Here is a 15,386-nt window from a genome sequence, read left to right as displayed (position 1 = left end):
GCAGGTGGGCGTTAAAGTGGTTTTAAACCTCAGACATGAGTTATGAACAAAGCAAATCCCTCCATAGTGGGGGGGTCGGCAAGCCGTCGTCGATCGCAATCGACCAGTCAACTGTGGGGAGCAGACAGGTAGACCTGAAGGGGGAGGTTGATATGTAGGGGGCAGAGGAAACTACGGGGGGGGGGGGGGGTGATGTGATGGGGGGCAGAGGTCACTACTGTGGGGGGTGATGTGAAGTGGAGCAGAGGACACTACTGTGGGGGGTGATGTGAAGGGGACAGAGGACACTACTGTGGGGGGGGGGGTGATGTGAAGAGGGGCAGAGGACACTACTGTGGGAGGTGATGTGAAGGGGACAGAAGACACTACTGTGGAGGGTGATGTGAAGGGGGCAGAGGGACACTACTGCGGGGGATGATGTGAAGGGGGGTAGAGGACACTATTGTCGGGGGTGATGTGAAGTGGAGCAGAGGACACTACTGTGGGGGGTGATGTGAAGGGGGGCAGAGGACACTACTGTGGGGGGTGATGTGAAGAGGGGCAGAGGACACTACTGTGGGAAGTGATGTGATGGGGGGCAGAGGTCACTACTGTGGGGAGATGATGTAAAGGGGGGCAGAGCACACTACTGTGGGGGTGATGTGAAGTGGAGCAGAGGACACTACTGTGGGGGTGATGTGAAGGGGGACAGAGGACACTACTGTGGGGGGGTGATGTGAAGAGGGGCAGAGGACACTACTGTGGGAGGTGATGTGAAGGGGGGCAGAGGACATTACTGTGGGGGGTGATGTGAAGGGGGGCAGAGGACACTAGTGTGGGGGGGGGGTGGATGTGAAGGGGGGTAGAGGACACTACTGTGGGGGGGGTGTGATGTGACGGGGCAGAGGACACTACTGTGGGGGGGGTGTGATGTGAAGGGGGCAGAGGACACTACTGTGGGGGGGGGGGGGGTGATGTGAAGGGGGGTAGAGGACACTACTGTGGGGGTGTTGTGATGTGAAGGGGGGCAGAGGACACTACTGTGGGGGGGGGGTGTGATGTGAAGGGGGGTAGAGGACACTACTGTGGGGGGGTGTGATGTGAAGGGGGCAGAGGACACTACTGTGGGGGGGGGGTGGGTGATGTGAAGGGGGGCAGAGGGGGTGATGTGAAGGGGGGCAGAGGGGGTGATGTGAAGGGGGGCAGAGGACACTACTGTGGGGGGGTGATGTGAAGGGGAGCAAAAAAATTGTAGAATAAGCATTTAATATAAAGGCATTGTCTGAGTAATTGATACCAACCTGCTAGCAAAGTGCTCTATCCTTGAATGTGTATCAGCATGGGAAGCATTGGGGAGGACAAGGACCTGTCACAAATTAATAATGGAAAAAGTAAATTAAATGATAACAAACATTTATCAATATCTGAGAAAAACAAAAAACAAAAGTTTGCTTCCTCCATATCGGACCCCAACCCTGGAGCTCTTCACTGTGCGTGGGTGAAACACCTAGGCCGTACGTAGCTCCCAACTGTCCCGGATTTCGAGGGGCTGTCCCGGATTTCGAGGGTCTGTCCCTCTTTCCTCCTCATTTATCCCTCATTTGTTGGGAGGTATCCATAGATAAAGGCTCGTGTACAGCTAAAAACTACTAATGAGTTCTTGCTACAAGGTAAGACGTGGACTGAGGACTTGAGGCTTTATCCCACCCAAAGCTCTACAAAGTCTCCAGGTTCCAGGACCCAGTACTGTATTTATTAACCACCTAACTGTGACCACCTCATGTAGGAGTACGGTGGCAGAGTGGCTCTCCTTGCCGGACCACGTACCTAGTACGTGATCCGGCACTCCCTGGTAGGGGGGGGGGGGGGGGGGCGTGTGCCGCCACTGTACTGTGATTAGGCACAAGCTGATCAGCGGGTAAACAATGCAGAGCTTCGTCCTGTCAGTGGGGGATGTACTGGATTTTGTTTCCCTGCAAAGTAGGGAATGAAATCCATCATTTTTCTTAGTACACAAAAACACTGACTAGGCACACATTTAACCCCGTGATCGCCCCTGATGTTTAACCCCTTCCCAGCCAGTGTCATTAGTACAGTGACAGTGTATATTTTTTTAGCACTGATCACCGTATTGGTGTCACTGGTCCCCACAGAGAGTCAAAAGTGTCACTTAGTGTTAGATTGTCCGCCACAAGATCGCAGTCCCGCTATAAGTCGCTCATCGCCGTCAGTACCAGTATAAAAAATAAACAATCCAATATATATCCCGCAAATCAATCAAAATACGGTTATTCAGATTTTTTTTTTTTTTTACCAGAAATATGTAGCAGAATACGTGTTGGTCTAAATTGATGAAGAGATATTTGCGCTATAAACAAAAATATTTTTTTGAAAAAAAAAAATATATATATATATATCTCTATATCTCTATATCTATATCTATAGGTATATATATCTATCTCTCTTATATATATATATATATATAGATCTCTATATATATCTATATCTATCTATCATATATATATATATATATAGATAGATAGATAGATAGATAGATATATATACATATATATACACACACATATACATATATATACATATATATATATATATATATATATATAGATAGAGAGATAGATAGATAGATATATTATATTTATTTATTTTTATTTATTTTTTCAAAAAAAGTATTCTTGTTGTTTATAGTGCAAAAAAATAAAAAACCCAGTGGTGATCAAATATAATATAGTACACACAAAAACACTGGCTAGGCACACAGTTAACCCTTTGATCCCTTCCCAGCCAATGCCGTAATATCGCAGTTCCGATATTAGTCGCTGATCACTACCATTACTAGTATAAAAATAAATAAATAAATAAAAATTGCAGTCTCCCATAGTTTGTAGACGCTTTTTTGCACAAATATACGTTTCTTGGAATTTTTTTTTTTTTTTTACCAAAAATATGTAGCAGAACACATATTGGCCTAAATTTATAAAGAAATGTGATTTTTTTTTTTTTTTTGGATATGTTTTATGGCAGAAAGTAAAAAATATTGTTGCTTTTTTTTTCTAATTGATGAAGAGATTCGATTTTTTACATTTTTTTTTTTATTGGATATATTTTATAGCAGAAAGTAAAACTTTTTTTTTTTTTTTTTTTTCAGCTTTGGTCTTTTTTTTTTTTTTTTTTTGTTTATAGCGCAAAAAATTAAAAACGCAGAGGTGATCAAATATCACCAAAAAAGGCTCTATTTGTGTGATTTTTTTAAAAATAAAATTTCGTTTGTGCACAGCATGGCATGACTGCGGAATTGTTAGTTAAAGTAACGCAGTGCCAAAAAAGCTAAATATGGCCTGGTCATGAAGGGGGGAGGGGGGGGGGTAAATTTTCCGGAGGTCAAGTGGTTAGGTTTCCTCCATATCGGACACGACCCCTATGTGTGGGTGAAGAAAAATAGGCTGTACATATAGAACATCCACAATCTTACCCTCCAATGCCCTAATATATATATATATATATATATATATATACATATATATATATATATATATATATATATATACATATATATATATATATATAATCTTCAATGTTCCTTACGTGTCGGTGTCAATAACTTCAGCCTCCAGCATGGACTGCACAGGAAGGTAGCCTCGCAGCGGGTGGCGACTAAAATACTGACGTGTCCTAAATTTATTTTTGAGAGTGGTAGCAAAATCCCTCATTTTCTCTCCCGAGGTTGTCTGCAAAAAAAAAAAAAAAAAAAAAAAAAAAAAAAAAAAAAAAAAAAGGATATGCTGTTATAGAAACAAATAGAACAATTTCATAGTATTACTCTATTGATAGAGAAGAGCTAAACTTCACAGTGGGGATTTTTTTTTTTTTTTATTGCTGAACAGCAAGACCTTCTGAAGAATTTCCTGCCTTTGCACCTTTATCTATGTTCAATAAATAGGATATAACTAAACGAGTCAGGAAAAGATTTTTTTTTTAGAAGTTGCGTTCAATAAAAAGGTTTTTGGGGACATCCCTAATGCAGGTTCAAGGGGTATAACAATAAATAGCAATAAATCATAAATATAATAAAATGAGATACAATTATAACGTAACGCGCTACTTAACCTTACTCTTGCTTAGTTATTGATATGATCTTGATTTATATTTATCTTAAATTGTTTTATTAAACTTTTGTTTAAAATAGAAGACTTTTGTAGCTTTGTTAAATGAGAGACTGCTAATGTTTTTAAGTGTATCCACACATGTGTCGGGAATACATACTTTCGTTAGTTTCTATATTTATTGTAATTTTTATTTAATCTCCTATAGCCCTAATGAAGGTTGACCTTTGCAGCTCCCTGAAACATGTTGGAATTTACATTTATTTACTTATTTTTTATTTACCTTTTATTCAATTTTTATGTTTATTTTATTTGATTTATTATTATTTATTATATGATATATTTGTAAATGTATTTGTTATATTTTTATGTTTATTATTTCTTTATTTTATTTTTAATATATTTTATTTATTATTTATATATTTTTTTATATTTGTTTTTTATTTTATTTTGTTATATTATGTATTATTTTTATTATATTAAATTTTTATTTTATTCAGTTTTTTTATTCTGTTTTACTTTTTTACGTAATATTTATATTTAAATGTTTGCTTTTTATTTTTACAGAACTTTTCTGGACTATATGCAACTGCCTTTTTTGCTTTCTACCTTGGTCAAAAGGTGGATCTACAAGCCAACCTACGGCCTCTGTGCTCCAGCGCCCCTATTTCTTTTCTTCCGCTCACACATTAGAACTGAGGAAGTTATACTTGGATTAGAGGCGAAACACGTCCAACATTACAGGACCAGTCCAGTTGAATGTGTCTGTCTATGTGCTCCCTTTAAAATAAATAACGTAATATTTCACGATGGGATTTATTTACTTGGTTCACTTATTATTTTTTTTTTTTTTCTATAAATATTTTCTGCACTATATACAACTGCCTTTTTGCTTTCTTTGTCAAAAACTGGATCTACAAGCCCCCATTGCTTTTTTTCCGCTCGCACATTAGAACTGAGAAAGCTATTCTTGGATTAGAGGTGAAACACGTCCAACATTACAGGACCAGTCCAGTTGAATGTGTCTGTCTATGGGCTCCCTTTAAAATAAATAACATTGTGTAATATTCCATGATTGGATTTATTTACTTGGTTTACTTATTTTTTTATTTTATTTCCATAACTCTTTTCTGAACTATTTACAACTGCTTTTTTGCTTTCTTCCTTGACCAGTAAGTGGATCTACAAGTCAAAAGACGGCCTCTGTGCTCCATCGCCTTGTTCCTTTCCTTTCGTTCACACGTTAGAACTGAGGAAGCTACTTGGATTAGAGGTGAAACACGTTCAACATTTTATGCAGGGGCTGTCTGTCCATCAGGGCGCACGTGCGCCGCCCCCCCCCCCCAACTGTCCATCACCGTCTCTCCTTTGAAGCACCAGAGGCTCTAATAGGCTTCAATATAGGGTGGGCTTGGGTCGCAGAGAGGTGCGCTCTGAGCCCACCCAGGTGTATTACAACAGCAAATCAATACACATATATTCCATAACTGAATTTATTTACTTGGTTTACATACTGTTTATTTTATTTCTTTAAATCTTTTCTGGACTATATACAACTGCCCTTTTTTGCTTTCTTCCTTGGTCAAAAAGTGGATCTACAAGCCAGTCTATGACCCCCTGTTCTCCTGTACCCCATTTGTTTCCCTCACACATTACAACTAAAGGAAGCTACTTGGATTAAAGGCGAAACGCGTTCAACATTACAGGACCATTACAGTTTCAATGTGTCTATCTATTGGCTCCCTTTAAAAAAAAAAAATACCGTTGTGTAATATTCCATGATTGGATAATGGAGTTTGCTTCCTTTGCTTGCTTGCCCAGTTAGGAAACAGGTCTGGCAAATATCCACTCCAAATTGTTTCAGGCTACGGTACCTGGAAACAGGAAGTAAATGGAAAAAAATACATGAATACTGCTCTAAAGTCTGAATGAGAGTGCAGAGTAAAGATACAAGCAAAGGCAATTTATTGTGTATATGATGAGCATTTTTTTTTTAACAAAGATTCCTCCAGAGGTTGTTAGGGGTTCCTTTAGCAGTGGTGGGCTGTTCTCCTGCTGTCAGGACCTGGATCATCTGCTGGTGGCACTTCCCAGAAGGTAGGTTTGTAGTTCCAGTGTCCACCAGCAGGTGTCTCCCAGCAACCAGCAGATCCCAGTAATCAGCTCTACCTGGTGCTGGCTGGTGGGAGGGTATTTAGTCCCTCTTCTGCTGTTACTCTTTGCTCAAGTGTTTTTCTTGCTGCCAAATACTGCTGGCTGTTATCTTGTTCCTGCTCTTTTTGCCTTGTACCTATGACCCAGTTATGGTGAACCTTGGCACTCCAGATGTTTTGGAACTACATTTCCCATGATGCTCAACTATACTTGCAGAATGCATGAGCATCATGGGAAATAAAGTTCCGAAATATCTGGGGTGCCACGGTTTGCCATCACTGCTATAGCCTGAACCCTGCTGCCTTATTCCTACTCCCCCTTGTTCCTGAACCCAGTTTTGGTTCCCCCCTGCTATATGTTCTCTGCACCTCCAGTTTTATCTTGCTTTCTTGTGTTCCCTGTTTGTATATATGGTATATAGCAGGGGTCTCCAGACTTTCTAATTTTAAGCAAAGGACCATGTTCTTTGCCCACTCCAGGCTTTAGGGGACCAGCATGTGGCCAGTGGAAGTAGAAAATTCCCCCGAATCAGTGTCCTATCACTGCTTTTAATGGGAGGAATAGTGCCCCATTGTTGATATCAATGAGAAGAATAGTGCCCCATTGATGGTGTCAGTAGGGGGAATGGTGCCCCACCATTGGTGTCAGTTTGTGGAATAGTGCCCCATTGATGGTGTGAGTAGGGGGTATGGTGCCCCGTCTTTGGTGTCTGTTGGTGTAATAGTGCACCATTGATGGTGTCAGTAGGGGGAATGGTGCCCCACCATTGGTGTCAGTTTGTGGAATAGTGCCCCATTGATGGTGTGAGTAGGGGGTATGGTGCCCCGTCTTTGGTGTCTGTTGGTGTAATAGTGCACCCATTGATGGTGTCAGTAGGGGGAATGGTGCCCCACCATTGGTGTCAGTTGGTGGAATAGTGCCCCAAGGGCCAGAAAAAGGCAAGCAAAGGGCCACATCTGGCCCCTGGGCGGCAGCTTGGAAACCACTTGTATATAGTTAGTTTGATTAGGATTTCTGTTATTTTGTTAGGTCATTTAGCTAGGTATTTTTTGTATTATACTGCCCAGTTTCCTAATGTAGCTATGCAGCTTTGGCCAACCTTACTGCTGATGCCTGACACCTGCCCATAGCGCCTGCATACTTTTCTTAGCTATTGAAACTCTTTTGGGTAGTAGCTGAGCAATGGTACCCATATCTCTTGAGGGACATCCAGCCTGTCCTTTGTTTTTACAGGTGGTACAGCCGGTCTATACTCTGAATATATGAGGAACCTTGTATGATTTTTCTCCACCTTTCTCTTATTATCTGCAGTCATTATGCCCATACGGTATTTCTTTGTCCTTATGTAAAAAAAAAAAAAAAAATCAAAAACATTATTGTAAGTGAAAGACGTCCAGCCTAGAATGCAATATTCATTCATTCATACTTCGTTCTAGACCAGGGTTCCTCCAGAAATTTCTAGAGGGTTCCTTGAGTTGTGGCTGATTGACCTCCCATTTGATGGTGCCCAGGGAGTTCTGTAGCCACTACCTTTCTTTTTGATCTAATACAGTCAGTCATTCTCAACCAGGGTACCAAGGAGCCCTAGGGTTCCTCCAGCGATTGCTAGGGGTTCCTTGAGTTGTAGCTAATTGACCTCCCATTTGATGGTACCCAGATAGTTCTGGAGCCACTGCCACTCTTTTTGATCTAATACAGTCATTCTCAACCAGGGTATCAAGGAGCCCTAGGGTGCCTCCAGAGATTGCTAGGGGTTCCTTGAGTTGTGGCTGATTGACCTTCCATTTAATGCTGCACAGATAGTTCTGGAGCCACTGCCACTTGTTTTGATCTTTCACAGTCAGTCATTCTCAAACAGGGTACCAAGGAGAACTAGCAGTCCTCCGGAGATTTCTAGAGGTTCCTTGAGTTGTGGCTGATTGGCCTCCCATTTGATGGTGCCCAGATAGTTCTGGAGCCACTGCCACTCTTTTTGACCGAATACAGTCAATGATTCTCAACCAGGGTACCAAGGAGCCTTAGGGTTCCTCTAGCTAGGGGTTCCTTCAGTTGTGGCTGATTGACCTCCCATTTGATGGTGCCCAGATAGTTCTGGAGCCACTCTTTTTGATCTAATACAGTCATTTTTAACCAGGCTACCAAGGTACCCTAGGGTTTCCCCAGAGATTGGTAGGTGTTCCTTGAGCTGTGGCTAATTGACCTCCAATTTGATGGTGCTAAGATAATTCTGGAGCCACTGCCACTTTTTGATCTAATACAGTCATTCTCAACCAGGCTCCTTGCCTAGGGTTCCTCCAGAGATTGCTAGGGGTTCCTTGAGCTGTGACCTCCCATTTGATGGTGCCCAGATAGTTATGGAGCCACTGCCACTCTTTTTTGATCTAATCAATTTTGCCATAGAATATATATGTTGTAAAAACAGAATTTCCTTTTAGGAATTACATAATTATTGTGATTTTCTGCAATAAACGTTGACCCGTTTGCTGTCCTTGTCAGAAATCTCTCTCTATGTGTCGTAAACGCTCTTGCCTTTATCTCCTACTTGTAATAAGAAATAGCAGCATTTTTCTGGTTCATCTTTTCTGTTAAAGAAAGTTGTTGAAGTGATTTCTAACACTATGAAAACAACTTACATTGTGCCATTTCACGCTGGGTGGTCCTATGCCAGCAAACTCCATTGTCCGTTCAGACTATTATCTTGCCTTGTATTTACACCACCTTGCGCTGCAAAGATCTTCATCTTTTCACAGCATGTAGCCTATTTTTTTTTGCACCCAGCATGGGTTACACACGTTGTGCCTGCTATAAAACTGAGGAATAAATTCTGAATCTTTGCTAGATTTAGATCTCAATGGATAAAAGGAGGACTGGGAGCCAAAACACAACCAACTGGCTCCTTCATAGGGGGGCAATTGCCCTTGCACCTCTTCTACAGCTGTGGCACCCCCCCTCATCTCTGCCCCCACTATGTCTTAGCAATCGGGAGCAGCACTTCTCTGTGCAGCCTCGGAGAGGCTTGTCTTTGCTCCCCCCCGTCTCAGCAGACGGCAGCAGGGAAAAGGACAGAACTCCTCCTATAGATCCCTTGCCTCTCTGCACAGCCACAGCAACCCCTCGTCTCTGTTTCCCATAGTCTTGGCATTCCGCAGACCCCCAGCAACTGACTCAAGCCCTCCTCTGGTCCTCCTCCAGAGCCTGCATGTTCTGCTACCCAGCCCTGTCCCCAGCCCTCCTCTGGTCTTCCTCCAGACCCTGCACTTCCTGCTTGCCAGCTTCTTCCTGGCAGCAGCACAAGGTAAGGGAGGTAGGTGCACTGTGATGCAAGGGATGAAGGCCTCGACTTCTGATGGTTGGAGGGGGTGGTGCTTGACATCTGACGTAAAGGTGGGTGGGGTGCTCTGGACATTTGCTTATAAGTATTATGAGAATAATACAATTCTATGCCAGATGAAAAGGAGAGTGGCACACCGCTGATATCATCTACAGGAAACTTTATTAGAGACTACTCAGACAGAACACCATGGCAGAACCGGTAGCGGGCACCAATAAGGTTTCTTGTGGATGATACCAGCGGTGTGTGACCCTCCTTTTCAGACTTGCATCATCTGTTACAGGAGTGTGAGTGGGCTCCGTACCGGCCTGCACCCGCCCTTGACAGCTTACGTCTTACATTATTACTAAAACCAGTAATAATCAAATGTAGAGGCAATTATTTAATATGATGAAGAGTAGATATATTTATCTAGTCTTAGAGATACAACTGGCCCTTTGAGGGCAACCATAATGCTGATGTGGCCCGCAATGAAATGGAGTTCGACACCCCTGCTGTCGTTTCCAGCATGGGGATTTTGAGGTTCCCACCATAGATCAGGCTGAACACAAAGACATCTACCCTAAAAGGATCCCAGAGGGAAAGCCCAGCCTGGCATAACTGGGACACAGTTCCAACTCCTAGCCCATCCATGCCATCCATGCTAAGTCCCCAAGAAGAGATCCATGTCCAAGAGTAGTCCCCAATTGGTACAGGATAATCAGAGGCCACAAGTTCCATAAAAACAGTTACTGGACTTTACTGTAGAGTAAACGAGCTAACGGCAATCATACATCAGAATGATGGAACAAGCTTCAAACCAGTTGCAGGACAGATAAAGTGAGAGAGACTTGTGCCCACACTGAAAAGTCATGATAGTCCCTAATTGAGGAAAGCATACAACCTTACCTTCCAGCGGGGAATCATCCAAGCAGGGCCGGAACTAGGGGTGGGCAGGAGGGACGGCTCTTATATTTACTTCTCCAAATCTTGGACACCCAACAAAGGAACCCTTGTCCTAAAAGGACTTTTTTCCTAATAGGGCCTGCACCCCGTTAGAGGCATTTAATTCCTAGGGGCTGCCATTGACTGCAGGTCCTACTCTAATTGAAAACTAAATATGGGAACTTCTCCACTCAAGGCCACCAGCCCATTGTATAATATGTTCAGTGTGACAAATGTCCCTCTGTCCCTTATCCCAATCCTCCCAAGCCTCTCAGAATTGTAATCTAAAATGTTTTCTAAACAATTCATGCTCTTCTGTATTGTCTATTTTGAGAAAACAATATATTCATCCATGGGTCAGCCTATCAGTACTGGTGCCATTGCTTAAACAGCCGTGGTCTCCAAACTGCATCGGTTTGCTTGCCTTTATCCGACCCTTAGGGCACTGTTCCTCTCACTGACAGGAGACACTCCTGACACTCCTATTCTACCTACTGATACCAATGATGGGGTACTGTTCCTCCCACTGACACCACCATTGGGCATTATTCCTCCCACTGACACAAAAAATGGGACACTATTCCTCCCACAAACATCAACGATAGGTCACTATTCCTCACACTCACATGAACGTCTGCCCCCCCCCCCTCCCTAAAGTCTGAAGGACAGTAAACTGGCCCCTTGTTTAGAAAGTTTGGAAGACCCCCCCCCTCGTGTAAACCTTGATTTGTCTGTTCTTGTCATTCCTTTCAATTACTCTGTGCTTCCTACTTTATTTCGTGTCAAACATTTGAAACTCTGCGAATGATTAAAACTCTACAAGAACATTAATCTTTGATCTTTTTTTTATATTTAAGCATAGAAAGTTCCTCCATAGGGGAGAAAAGGTCCATCGCCAAAGGAAACAAGCAAAAAAATGAAGACTTGCGTAGTGGTGCTTTAGCAGTGCATCTGCGGCCAGCAAAGGTTTTGCCAGTGTCTAAACATCTGGTAGCAGCCTACAGTATCTCACAAAAGTAAGTACACCCCATCAGTCACATTTTTGTAAATATTTTATTCTATCTTTTCATGTGACAACACTGAAGAAATGACACTTGTCTACAATGTAAAGTAGTGAGTGTACAGCTTGTATAACAGTGTAAATTTGCTGTCCCCTTAAAATAACTCAACACACAGCCATTAATGTCTAAACCGCTGGCAACAAAAGTCAGTACACCCCTAAGTGAAAATGTCCAAATTGGGCCCAATTAGCCCTTTTCCCTCCCCGGTGTCATGTGACTCGTTAGTGTTACAAGGTCTCAGGTGTGAATGGGGAGCAGGTGTGTTAAATTTGGTGTTATCGCTCTCACTCTCTCATACTGGTCACTGGAAGTACAACATGGCACCTCATGGCAAAGAACTCTCTGAGGATCTGAAAAAAAGAATTGTTGATCTACATAAAGATGGCCTAGGCTATAAGAAGATTGCCAAGACCCTGAAACTGAGCTGCAGCACGGTGGCCAAGACCATACAGAGGTATAACAGGACAGGAGGATAGGACAGAGCGCCTACGATTAGATAGTTAAGTTACCAAGTATAAAGTACCATCATCCCAACAATCTACTACAAAAGGAGGCAGGGAGTAGGGAATGCCGCAGTTCGCTGCTTCTGTCGGCAGATGTCCCAACCCCCCACACACAGGGAAAAACACAGGGGACTATTTCGGTACTGAAGGTAGTAGGGTATTAATACAAAAAGGTGAAGAGAGGATAATAAGATAAAAACTATATTTTTAATAGAAAGCCATTTTAAAAAGATATATATATCACAATAATGTAATAACATATACAGTTGCAATACAGGACAAGGCAATATATACAACCACATGAATTGCATCCAGTAATAACAGAGATTGTAACAATGACTTGGATTCTCGACCGGTTTCGCGGTATTCACCGCTTCCTCAGGAGAGTAAAGTCCGCTCAGGTATTCTCTGTAGATATATGGGGCCCCATACAATTCCCCCTGCGACGAACACAGGGGATAACAGAACAGCCTCCAGATGCTGCTCCTCGTTGAGCGCCACGTCAGAGGACTGTAGGCTACAGTCCTCTGACGTGGCGCTCAACGAGGAGCAGCATCTGGAGGCTGTTCTGTTATCCCCTGTGTTCGTAGCAGGGGGAATTGTATGGGGCCCCATATATCTACAGAGAATACCTGAGCGGACTTTACTCTCCTGAGGAAGCGGTGAATACCGCGAAACCGGTCGAGAATCCAAGTCATTGTTACAATCTCTGTTATTACTGGATGCAATTCATGTGGTTGTATATATTGCCTTGTCCTGTATTGCAACTGTATATGTTATTACATTATTGTGATATATATATCTTTTTAAAATGGCTTTCTATTAAAAATATAGTTTTTATCTTATTATCCTCTCTTCACCTTTTTGTATTAATACCCTACTACCTTCAGTACTGAAATAGTCCCCTGTGTTTTTCCCTGTGTGTGGGGGGTTGGGACATCTGCCGACAGAAGCAGCGAACTGCGGCATTCCCTACTCCCTGCCTCCTTTTGTAGTATAACAGGACAGGTTCCACTCAGAACAGGCCTCACCATGGTCCACCAAAGGAGTTGAGGTCACGTGCTCAGCGTCATATCCAGAGGTTGTCTTTGGGAAATAGATGTATGAGTGCTGCCAGCATTGCTGCAGAGGTTGAAGGGGTGGGGGGTCAGCCCGTCAGTGCGAAGACCATACGCCGCACACTGCATCAAATTGGTCTGCATGGATGTCGTCCCAGAAGAAAGCCTCTTCTAAAGATGATATAAAAGAAAGCCTGCAGTTTGCTAAGGACAAGCAGACTAAGGACATGGATCATTGAAACCATGTCCTGTGGTCTGATGAGACCAAGATAAACGTATTTGGTTCAGATGGTGTCAAGCATTTGTGGTGGCAAGCAGGTGAGGAGGACAAAGACAAGTGTGACTTGCCTACAGTCAAGCATGGTGGTGGGAGTGTCATGGTCTGGGGCTGCATGATTGCTGCCGACACTGGGGAGCTACAGTTCATTGAGGGAACCATGAATGCCAACATGTACTGTGACTGAAGCAGAGCATGATCCCCTCCCTTCAGAGACTGGGCCGCAGGGCAGTATTCCAACATGATAACGACCCCAAACACACCTCCAAGATGACCATTGCCTTGCTAAAGAAGCTGAGGGTAAAGGTGATGGACTGGCCAAGCAGGTCTCCAGACCTAAACCCTATTGATCATCTGTGGGTCATCCTCAAACGGAAGGTGGAGGAGCACAAGGTCTCTAACATCCACCAGCTCCGTGATGTCATCATGGAGGAGGGGAAGAGGACTCCAGTGCCAACCTGTGAAGCTCTGGTGACCTCCATGCCCAAGAGGGTTAAGGCAGTGCTGGGAAATAATGTGTTGTCACATGAAAAGATATAATAAAATATTTACAAAAATGTAAGGGGTGTACTCACTTTTGTGAGATACTGTATAAACCAAAGGTCTATGAATATCCAGCCTGTCTCTTGGTATGGTACGATTAAGATATATAGCCAAAACCTTACGGAAGCAGCTTTCCTCCTCTGTTCACAGCCATCATCTCCAAATGTAACACATATAGTCAATTTAAACCCTGCATGTAGCTGGTATGTCTATATTGACTTTGTTGTGTACTAGAGTTCAACAATGGTCTAAAATGTGAGGTAGAGATGCCGCTCCAAGCGTGTTGGCGTCTCTAATGGCCGCCCTCCCCACCCCCAACTTCAGGTGCAGGCTCTGCAATGGCCGCACTCCGAATAACACCTTTTATTCATGGCAAAACAGTGTAGAAGATCCAAAATCTCTTACATCAAGGTGATGAAAGGTACAGACGGGCTGACGCGTTTCACATCAATATAGATGCTTGATGTAGCAATAACAGTACCCTTCACTGGAGACACCTCAACTCCATCATTTGGAAGAGGAGCCTAAAGACCAGGGGGTAGGCAACCTGGGGGCCCTCCAGCTGTTGCAGAACTACAAGTCCCATCATGCCTCTGGGAGTCATTGTAACTGCCAGCTTTGCAATGCCTCATGGGAAATGTAGTTCCACAACAGCTGGGGGGCCCCAGGTTGCCTACCCCATTTGGCCATATAGTATAAACCTTCTCTTATCCCATGTTATATTTGCAATAACCAACTTCCCTTTATGTAATGGGACTCTGCCATTTTACTTAACCATTTACCCAAGTTACATTTGTACCTACAATTTTTCCTAACCTTGTAAAACATTAACAAAAAAAATATCAATTCAATTTAGCATTTTTTTTTAGCAATTTTTCGACTTTTACGTTTTTACATTTGAGCAAACACATACCTACCTAAAACCCTTTATAGGACACTGTTTGCAGACTGAACACTTTGTCTGGTGTTTGACTGTCTCAGCCAACGTCACCCGATGTAAAACTGGAAGCCAAACCAATGACTGCGGCTCCAGACATCCCCACTCCAGGAAATGAGATAACTCCAATACGGTGGCACCGGTGGTCTATCGAATGGAAAAAAAGAGAAACAAAATATATTCATTATTTCTGCGTTGTATACAGTGTATATAGAATTTAAAAAAATATCATGTCAAGAAATAAAGAACAACATGGCGTCAACCGATCAAGAAAATAAAACGCAAATGGTAGTATAAGTATGGCCATCACAAAAGAGTCGACTTTGGTCAAATGGTCAATCCCTCTTTTACCATGGAAGCAGCACAGCTTACCTTGTCACCATGGCAACAGAGCAGATTCCTCTGTCACCAGGACAAAGAGACTGTGACCGGTCCCTCTGTTGCCATGGTAACAGGACCAATCCCTCCATTAGCATGGAAGCAAGGAAGATCCCTCCA

At 42.9% G+C, this 15,386-nt stretch overlaps 1 protein-coding gene across 1 annotated transcript in view; it reads right to left on the bottom strand.

Moving 5' to 3' along the window:
• LOC141108776 (dystrophin-related protein 2-like) overlaps positions 1 to 15,386 on the bottom strand; it is a gene marked incomplete in the record, with an annotated part of 93,179 nt that overhangs the window by 10,706 nt on the left and 67,087 nt on the right. The window contains 4 exon segments of the mRNA XM_073600697.1: positions 1,281 to 1,345; positions 3,600 to 3,725; positions 5,863 to 5,974; positions 14,869 to 15,035. Coding sequence (XP_073456798.1) covers positions 1,281 to 1,345; positions 3,600 to 3,725; positions 5,863 to 5,974; positions 14,869 to 15,035 — 470 coding nt within the window.

This window comes from Aquarana catesbeiana, linkage group LG09 (genome assembly GCF_042186555.1).
Source record: "Aquarana catesbeiana isolate 2022-GZ linkage group LG09, ASM4218655v1, whole genome shotgun sequence".
Taxonomy (NCBI): Eukaryota; Metazoa; Chordata; class Amphibia; order Anura; family Ranidae; genus Aquarana; species Aquarana catesbeiana.
This window is presented reverse-complemented; position numbering and strand designations above follow the sequence as displayed.